Below are 10,152 nucleotides of genomic sequence, written 5' to 3'. Positions count from 1 at the left end.
AACCGGTCGGTTCAAGTTATAAAATTCAGTTTTTATTGTCAGAAGTTTGAACACAAAACACTCAAATGATTGGGGGGAAAAAAAAGGTTGATATTTAACGGTTGTCATAACTGGATATTCAAACCACATCAAAGCGCAATTGCTGAAGGAATGTTTTTTTTTTTGTTTTTTTTTTTCAAAAATCTAATAGAATTGGTTTAGTGAAGAAATTGATTTAATTTTAGTACTTAATGATATAAAATAAGTTCCTTCACTAAACTACACACTGCGACATGTCATTAGCTGCTTTGGAGACAGAAGTCAGGTTATACATTTGGACTTTTAGCGCAGATCATTTAGACAAATGATTAACCAGGTCAGATTTAAGAGGGAAAAAAAGAATGTAAAGGTCAAATCTGACATGGTTTTTCCAACATCCTCCTTATTTAAAGCTTGTTTTAATCTCAAAGCAAAGTGTCTTTTCAACCATGGACAGAACTGACTTCTCAGCAAGCAAAGATTTACAGAGGGGAATTAAATATGGAGGACGACATTTAAACAGCATATATAGATATTTATATGTGGAGATTCCCTCTTTGTATATCTGTCTTCATTTATTATTGAAGAGTTTCATATTCACCAGCCTCTGGTGTCAAAATATCAAAAAACTCTTTCACAAGTTCTCTCTCACACACGTCTACAGAAAGAAAAACACCCACTCACGCTAAAGTACACAAATATTTGGATTTTTAAGTCAAGAGAAAAGCCATTAGCTCTCTGACCCCACCTTTCTTGTCAGAGATGAAAATAGATTCCCAGAGCTAAAAATAGATCTGTTTAGCGGTACAGTAACACAACCCCCACCCTGTGATTTATATGAAAATTTTCTATCTAATCTACAAAATATAGCAATGCCCTTTTTAAAAAATAGTTTCTACTTTAACTGGACAGATTTGATTTTTTTTTCTCTTCATCTTTTATCAGAGATACATTCAAGATACAGACAGAATAGTGCTTTTGATAAAGGTCCGAAATGCAAACTCTTTCTGGACCTCTTCATGATCCAGTTCTGTCAGTCAGGCTTGTGGTCCAGAACCAGCTCAGTACCTGGTCTGGTACTCGTGGTGCCATCTGTTGAAGTCGTTGTAGAAGAGGACGATGCTTCCAGAGGCCATGCCGGTAATGATGCACCTGAGGGGGTTAACGACGCTTTAGCCATGTGAGCTTCTAAACTTGACACAAAACCTCACTTAACTAAGGCAGCTGTGCAGAAATTCTGATCCAAATCAAGAAGACATAGCAACAAGATGGAGTTCTTTTCTATTTGTCAATAAAGCTCATTTCGATCATCCGGGGCTGAACTGCTGCGGTGCCTACCTTTGGTCATGTGACATGGCCATGGAGCGGATCCCTGCGTCGCAGCCGGGGTAAGTGAAGAGCTGTTTGAGGTCATGGACCTGCCAGACGGAAACTACGCCTCCGTCTCCGCCCATGAGCAGGTACTGACCGTCACGGCTGAGAAACATGGCCTGGAGACGAGGAGAAAAAGCTGCTCAGTCTCAGGGGCAACAAAAAAAAAAAAGGTGCTCAAATAAGACAGAAAAAATAAAACACTGAAACCTAAAAATCAAAACACAGGAAGTTGTGCAACCTGGAACAAGCTGTAAACTCTTCTGTCAACGTCAACCTGCAGTGTGATGTGTGTTTGATCCTGGGTCGGCACCAGAATCCTTACGGGTCTCTGGACACTGACCCTGACTGGCTACAGAGACGGCTCCCCACTGTGAGGCCCGGTGATTTACTGGTCTCATCTGCTTTTCCAGCCAACCGTAACATCTGGACGAGTCTCTGAGGAGGCGCACGTGCACAAATCAGCTCGTGTTTGGAGTCTATTACGGACGCGGGGCTCAGTGGAGGCTGAAGCTGGAGCGGCCCGCAGCATCAATCAGCGAGTAACTGTAGCCGGTGAAGTGAGGAGGCCGAATGTGAGTTCTAAAAGCGGCAAATGACGCTAATTTGGAGCCTTGCTTGTTTGCGGTTTCATGACGCCGCGGCCTCTGAGACGCCGCCATCTCCAGCAGCATGTGTGTTCAATCAGGCTCATGTGAGGGCGAGAAATGGAACTCCGCTTGGTAAAGCAAACAAGAAGAAGCCTTTCCTGGCAGTACACAGCCGACGGACGCCCAACCAGCGCCGCCTAAATTAGGCAAATGTTTTTGATATAAAAAAAAAAAAAAGCCTTTTGGGGAATTTCCCACCACGCTGGGGATCAAATGAGTTCTGGTTCTCATTCTCAGCACCAACAGCAGGAGGAGGGAGGCAACAGCTCTCGCGAAGGCGCGATGGGCGACGTGCTGGCACGAGGCCTCCCGACGCCATCCTGGGTGAGCGGGGGGGTCGGATCACCGTCCAGGACGGCTGGGAATGGAGCGTGACGCTGGTTTGATTAGTGTGCCGCGGGTTCGGGTCCGTGCGTTTGCTAATTGGGTTGTGTGTCAACATTCAGCGTCAATCTGACAGCGGCGATTAAGAGAACGTGTGAGGCTGCGAGCCAAAAAAAAAGCAAAGTGTGTGTGTGTGTGGGGGGGGGGGGGGGGGGGGGGGGTGAGGGGGCAACAACATTAAACCCACTGACAGAAGAGTCCTGCCTGACAGGACGGAGCCGTTTCTGTAATATCTGCTGAGTGACGGCAGGTCGTCATAGCAACACTGTGGTTTACTAGTGATGAAACTACAGCACAGCTGGACCCCCCCCCCCTCCGTCCAACAAACAAACAGGTGTGACTGCAAATGTGTCAGGCTGTTGTCTGTAGGTGTCGCCATGACGATGAACTATTGAGTCACCTCAACTTCGGCCCATGAATCTGGCAAAGCCTATTAAATAAAACTGGGCCTTTTGTGTCGTGTGGACGGGTCTGAAACATAATCTGGTGCTCAAGGTCACAAATGTAAATACAGATACAAACGTAAGTACAAACCCACCACTCGACTTAATAACAACACCCACGAAATGGGATTTTGCAGCTATTTTCCAGTCAGTTTTGTTGCATTAATGCAGCCGAATATTCACTCATGGAGTCCGTGACCTTACTGGAGCCCAGCAGGGGGGCTGGGGAGCTGGCAGACATGTCAGCGGGGCCAGGTAGGAGCCTGCAGACAGACCTTATAAATCAGCCCTCTGCCACTGGCCACTCAAACAAGATGGCCGGCGGCTCTGTGGGAGCCTAGATGGCTATATGAGCTCAGATGACTTAAAAAATGACTCCAGCAGAAACACGTGCTCTTTTAATGCCCAGATTTTCCTACTTCTTTCAGGGGAGCGCGGGGTGGATTTCAAGACTGGGGAAGGTAAAAAGTTTATTTATGGTGCCGTTAATCCCCCTGTTACACGGGAAGGCGGCAGTGAAAAAAAACGGCTGGAATTGTTACTCGGCATGAGTTATACCAGTACTAAAAGACTGTAATCCATTCAGGATGGCTTCTGTTGCTCAGCCCCGGCTATTAGAATAAGATGCCGACATTCCGTCTCTCTCTCTCAGCGTGGACGTTGCAGGCTGGGACGGACACTTATTTATCTTGGAGTCGTAGCGCGCTGAGACTGAAGGCTGAGAAGATTGATTCTGGTATAAATACAGCTGGAGGCTGAGCGCCGCGGCGTGGAGCCCCGGGTGACGAGGGCGAGGAGGGGGTTAAGACTCTCACAAGCTGGCTCAGGGATGTTAGGGTTTCAGCCACACGGCTGAATTTACAACAGAAGAAGAGGCGGCACACGGCGTTCCCAGTTCCAAACACTAAGAAGGAATGCTGGGAATGTGTCTAAAGCACACCAGCCACTTTCCCAATCAGCGGTTGTCCGCTCGTGCTCGTCCATCATGTCTCGCAGGGGTTGGACTCCAGGCTCCGAGCGGAAACGGGCCGGTGGGCAGGTTAGAAGCCCGGCCGAGACGTTTCTTAATAGGAAACAGGCCTGCGGCTGTCTGTCAGAGCTAGCTTACATTTCCCAGGCCAAACCGGAAACAAAGGGTCAGGAAAGTGAAGGCAGTAGCTGCTATCTTGTGTCACTCCGACCACAAGGGAGGAAACGTGGGAAATGGGGAATATGTTGTCCTGTGCTGGCGGATGGTTAATGGCGCTGGAGTCCAGAGATGACCGCCCCTCTGGAATGTTCTCTGCCAACGCGAGCAAGGCAATCGGATCCGACGGCAGCGCTGCAGATCAAAAGGTCCCGTTTCCTCTGTTGTTTGCACGTGAGACAGAACAAAACGGACGTGAAGTCACAGCCCGCTTCCTCCCCACGGACACGGTGACCCCCAGCTCAGAAAGCCTTTAATCAGCGGTGTGTGTGTGTGTGTGTGTGTGTGTGTGTGTGTGTGCGCATGCACGGCTCCCTCACCTTGATGCTGTCCTCCACCTCCAAGTGTCCCAGCAATTTGCCGTTGACACTGAAGAGACAAAAGTGTCCCTTGTCATAGTAGATGATGCAGTTTCCTTCAGTGGAGGACTGAATGAGACGAGGACGCAGGCAGTCTTCGGGGGCCTCCAGGGTCCGCAGCAGGTCCCCGTTCATGGAGTGGATCAGACAAGGACCCTCTGAAGAAACAAAAAGGTTGGTGAGGCGGAACAACCCACTAGCTTTAGGACTGGCTATCAATGGACGCGTCTCACCTTTGCAGCCGCTGATGACGAGGCCCAGCTCCGCACACACGCTTGCACAGGTTACCTCGCAGTCGTGACCAGTCAGGATGGCGCGCGGTGTGGTGAACTCTCCTGGAAGACACGTTTGTTTGTTAAACGCAATTACACGCCGTGGCCACTAGAGGGAGTAATACATGGGACGAGAGCGTAACTTCATTCAACCATATCAACATGATTTTAATGGTTTCAGATGACCCAATATTTATTTTAGGTCTTTTTGCACATTTTTGATCCTCACTCACTCTCCCTTTCTAGCACTTGTCACCCTCTGCCTCTCCCCATCTCTGTGATTTCACCCTGACTGCTTTCACTGGATCCAGATGGTTTTGTGCAACGGAGCCCTCGGAGGGAAGGAACGGCAGTGAAGTACGGGCCAACTCATTGTAAGACTGTTTTGATTTCAGCTGTCAGGGTGAGTGACAAAACAAAAAAATCGCCTCCCATTTCTCCCTCAACGTCCGCCTGCAGTGCAGACTCTTGTTGTTTTATCAAATGCGATTTAACAAACGTCGACAGATTGATTGCAGGCAAACGCTGTTTCTAAACATTTTGTCCCGGTGTAAAAGTGTTGGATGGATGACAGCAATTGTGTAGCATGTGTGCTTATTCACAAGAGAACTGGCGAATTCTTTAAGAGCAGAGTTCCTGTTTTAAACAGATCTTTGCTGTTAGAGGGTAAAAAAAAAGCAACATTATGGAGAAAGTCCATTTATTACCCCAACAAGGTCAACCGAAGTCCTAATTAAAAGCTGTGTAAGCATAGTTAAAGACTAATTAACTGATTCTGTTAGATCTTATTATAAAATACAGAAAGCCCAGTTTTTGTGTCGAACTACACAATTTAGGAGGCAAATCCTAACTGCTGGTATAATAACAACAGAAAATATTCATTTTGTTTGGACCAGTTGGCCCTTTACGCTGGCTGTTCCTCTGAAGTCTGGTCACATATCCTGAAGATCTACTCTTAAACCAGCGTCACATCTGACAGCTAAAAATAATCAAACCAGTGTTTGTACATGTAGAAAAAGAGACTCTAAATTCTGATTGTGTTGTTAACTGTAGTTACCTGCTTTAAAATGGTAGAATATTTTGATATTCTGAATGTGATATTCGAATTTTTCCCATTTAGCGCAAAGGGTAAAGGCCAAACACACTTAAAAGAGGACTGAAATAAAGCTGTGAACACACTCAAAATAACATACAAAGTACAACTAACCAACACTGCCTTGAAAAGTTTCCCTCTCTGGCCAGGAGGTGGCAGTGTTGCCCGAGGAATTTCTACATTTTCTAGCAGCAGGCATCAAGTACTCCCCAGGTCAGCGTGTGCACGTACTCATGAGAGATGAGAGGCAAGGATGTTCACAGGGTGTTAGGCATCAGGAGGAATGTGCATGTGCATGGATCTGAACTCACTGGCATGCATTTAGGGACGGAAAGTGGGTTTGATTTCTGGAAGAGCAATAAAGGCAACTGTGTCTGCCTTTTCTCTGAGCTTCAAGAAGGCTCCTGCGGTCTCAGGCAATGGAGCATCACACTGTGGCGGAAAGGGGATGACGGGAGCTCTGTCTGCTACAGCACGGAACCCTGCATTACAGTGCTCGCATGTGTGCAGCACAGGCGTCGCAGCATTGATTACAACCACAAACTACTTGCAATCAACAGCCTTTTCTTAAATATGGAAATAAACCGTTGAAGCGCATGACGTAAAATCAGAAAGAGCAGCGTCTCGTGGATACGTAGATGCCGAGAACGAACCGGTTAGAGAAATAAGACGTTTTGTAGAACCTGGTTTCAGATTTTTCGAGTGAAAACCTGATGTGACTTATTAAACCAATTACGGTTTGTCATAAATTTCATCCCATTTGTTCCGGATCGCTTCACAACATGTATGCCAACGTGAGCTGACCAAATTAGCACTGAGAAGCAGGCCAGAGGTCTGTGTGTGTGTGTGTGTGTGTGTGAAGCTTTGATCATGGCTGAAGCCATATGTTATGGCCACGCCGGGGAGGCCTGTGACATTTTTCACTTTTATCGACTGGGGCGACCCCGTGGCCCTCAGATGGCGGTGAACTTTCATGTGCAGGCCAATGACCCCCAACATCACATTTAACGTCTGTAAGTGGTCCTAACTTTCACTCACATTAAAGACAGGTTCTCTCTCCCGTGCACATTTCTGAGAGCGATTCTGGTGAGACAGTGCTGCAAAATCCAATCTGGCTCGTCACACGGAGCCTGTTGTTACTCTAGGGTGGGGGTGGGGGGGCGTAAATCACACAACTGCGTGGGAGAGTGCACGCTGGGAGGGCACCCACGTGCCAGGCTGGTGTACTTACTGCCCGGACTCTCGCCGATGCTATTGTGCTTCCCGTTCCAGTACCACAGCAGGAGGGTGGCGTCCCTGGAGCCCGACAGGACGTAGCAGTCTCCCCCGATGTACGACTCGGAGCGGGCCAGGCACGACACCACGTCACGGTGCCCGAACACAATCTGGGTCAGTTTGCCTGCAAGCAGCACACAGATTTGTTTCGGAAAAAGGCAAAAACATGTGGTTATAATGCATAATCTCATAATGCTGGTGGAGAAAACTCAACAAGAAGTTGTTATTTGTAGTCCTCCAGTCCTGCCATGTGTTTGTTGTTCATCGGTCCATTTGGCTGCTTATCTTATTTACTTTCACCTCAGCTCACATGTCTAATAATTCCTTGACGACAATAAATATGTTTCAGTTCCCTGTGTGTGTGCGTGTGTGTGTGTGTGTGAGCTGCGATTGTATATAAAAAAGAGGCTAATTGCTGTCAGATTTCCAGACCACAGCTCCTCCGTCAGCTGTCTAATATTAATTACATTCATGGTGTGACCCCTGCAGTCAAACAGTGTTTGGCGCTCGTGACATATCCACCGTGTCAGAATCACTGTCGCGGCCATAATTGAGCTGTATCGCAGGAAAGATGGGGGCTCCCAAAGTGCGCACACATCAAAGAAGTCCAATGTTTGACGTCTTTATAAACAGTGAAAATAACTTGTGATGGCTGCAGCAATAATGGCTACCATGCAGCTCATATTTATACACACTCATCTGCTCGGAGACGCTTGCGCGCAACGGGCGAATTACGCTGGATGTGTGTGCACGCAGGCGTACGAGGCCGTCTCTTCGGTGCACCAATCGAGCCTTGTAATTGATAAAATCCCCGGCCGTTCTTCGACCTGGGGGCTTCGGGGACGCTGGTGGCAGCTGTTCAGCATATGCGATTGAAGTGTGCTCCGCGTTCCAGTCGCACAGCCCGGTGGCAGCAGCACAATAGAGCCGTCTCCGTCCTCCAGGCCCTCCTTCCCTTCCTCCAACATTACACACACGGAGGCCCCAGCCTGCACAAATTGAATCAGAGCGCGCTGGACTGCTGATTCTGATGAGGCTGCTGAGAGGAGCTGAGACGGGGGCTGGAGACAGTCTCATTTAGGACCCCTGACCTGGTGCGTGTGCACGTGCGTGTGCGTGTGCTGTACACATACAGGTACGAGGAGGAAGTAATGGTTTTTACTACGGTGTCCTTGGAATTTTTTTTTTTCATCTAACTTTAATTATTTCTTAAAATTCTTTTAATGGTGTAAAAGTTTGAAATAATTCAATTAAAAAAATCTTTAATTTGATTTTTAATTCCCCTCATTTTTCATCTATATAAAGATCATGCGGAACACAAAACTGTTTAAAAAATAAATGATCTACTCAAATATAAATATACTTAAAATAAAATCCAAACTAACTATGGAAGGTAGAAATATGAACAGCTCAGAAATATTAACAGCAGTGATCAAACTCCACCGTGCGTGTGCATGTGTAGGTTAAACTGTTTCTCTATTAAAATGAAGAAAGTGACCTGAGGATGGTGCTAGAGGAGAGGCCACGCACTCATTAACTTTAGGAGCTCTTTAACACCATTTTCTGCTAAATCTGCTCACGTCTTTATTAGACAACCAGTAATTAGGAGGTCAGAAAAAACTTATATTCAAATGCCTGAATGACAATGAGTTGACTAGCTTCATTAAAGTGCTAATTACCGGTACACTAACAAAAGCACCCCCTGATGTGGCTGGTTGGGTCGGTACCGTTATGTTTCATCTGACAGACTTGGAAGTGGGTCAGAGACTCAGAGACTACAAAATACATAACAATTGATTCGGTTACAACCAGAAACAGGTGTGCATTTGCCGGCCATATGTGCGAAAGCGGACTGAATTTAAAGTACAAGTGTTCGACGATCGCGGGTAGTTTTCTGTTTGTTGTTGAAAGTCGTAAAAACATCAAAGCGAAGATCTGACGGCGAGAGAAAATGTGCATGTTGAGATGCCAAATATGATTTACCCAAATTGGGAAGTGATATATGGATTTTTAAAAAGAGGACGCGCTATTTTGAAAGTTACATTTGAGGCAACAAATTCACAGCCTGTAATGCTAAAGTTCACCATATATAGTAGATTTTTGCCGTTCACCCAAGTGCTGTGTGTGTGTGTGTGTGTGTGTGTGTGCTATGCTAATACCCGAGTCGGTGGAGTAAACCCGGAAGCTCTTGTCCCAAAAGCCACACAGGAGGATGAAGCGGTTATCGGCTGTAACGACGAAACACTGCGAGCTGATCTGAATGCTCTGATCCAGCAGGTCGGAGATCTGACGCCGATGGTTGCCCACGTTATTGGCTGCAGAGGAAAGAGAGCAGGTTTGAAATCAACAGATGCGCGCGGAGACGGAGCAGAGGCGGTTCACATAGATCAGCTCCTCTCAAAGAGCTCAGACTTCCTCGCACCTCGGCTCAACCTTCGCAGCTCAGGGCAGAGATGATTTGTGAGGGAGTACATAAAACATCCTGGAGGTTAAGTTTACAGTACTTCACATTTTTCGTGAGAGTCTAAGAGTCTATTCTGAGTAATTGCAGTCTTGGAAAAAATATGCAGACTATTCAAGCTGCTACGCACGCTGCACATTCTATTCCACCAAGGATCGGCCAGGAAGCTAATTTACTGATGATCTCTATTGCAAAAAAGTGGTATTTTTTTTGTTCCTTTTGCAGAGAGATGCGTACGATGTGAAATATTTCACATTTGGTGTGACAAATAATGGAAAAACAGGTGTCGGAGGAGACCGTTTAGCTAGGAAACCTGAGACGGTCCAGCATACCAACTCCGGCCAATATTTCATCCCATTTTTAGCATTCCCCCAAAGCTCCAGTTGGCTCAACGCTCATCCTGAATTTACTGTGTTTACTGCAGACCTCTCGGGGAATGCAAACAGTGCAAATATATCAGTGACACACAGGGGCACACCCACAAATGTATATCACTGAGAACACTAGTTCTGATTTAGGGTGACAAAATGGGAGATGGAGGAAAAAACAACAATGGTAGTCGGGAGCATAAACTAAAACGACCAAAGATTAAAGATTTAATAGTAAGATTTGCATTAAAAGTGTACTTTCTGTCACTGAT

The 10,152-nt window shown here is 46.5% G+C and overlaps 1 protein-coding gene across 8 annotated transcripts in view; it reads right to left on the bottom strand.

The window, feature by feature from the left end:
* Positions 1 to 10: 10 nt before the first annotated feature.
* The window catches only part of lrba (LPS-responsive vesicle trafficking, beach and anchor containing), a 126,281-nt gene continuing 116,139 nt past the window's right edge, over positions 11 to 10,152 (bottom strand). For all 8 annotated transcript variants that reach the window (XM_029851059.1, XM_029851063.1, XM_029851064.1 and 5 more), the window contains 6 exons: positions 9,211 to 9,366; positions 7,008 to 7,175; positions 4,645 to 4,746; positions 4,373 to 4,569; positions 1,357 to 1,508; positions 11 to 1,170 (listed from right to left, as the gene is read on the bottom strand). In XM_029851059.1, the coding sequence (XP_029706919.1) occupies positions 1,080 to 1,170; positions 1,357 to 1,508; positions 4,373 to 4,569; positions 4,645 to 4,746; positions 7,008 to 7,175; positions 9,211 to 9,366 (866 nt within the window). In that variant the 3' untranslated portion in view covers positions 11 to 1,079. The remainder of the gene's footprint in view (positions 1,171 to 1,356; positions 1,509 to 4,372; positions 4,570 to 4,644; positions 4,747 to 7,007; positions 7,176 to 9,210; positions 9,367 to 10,152) is intronic.

The sequence above is a fragment of the Takifugu rubripes genome, chromosome 17, assembly GCF_901000725.2.
Source record: "Takifugu rubripes chromosome 17, fTakRub1.2, whole genome shotgun sequence".
Lineage (NCBI taxonomy): Eukaryota > Metazoa > Chordata > Actinopteri > Tetraodontiformes > Tetraodontidae > Takifugu > Takifugu rubripes.
This window is presented reverse-complemented; position numbering and strand designations above follow the sequence as displayed.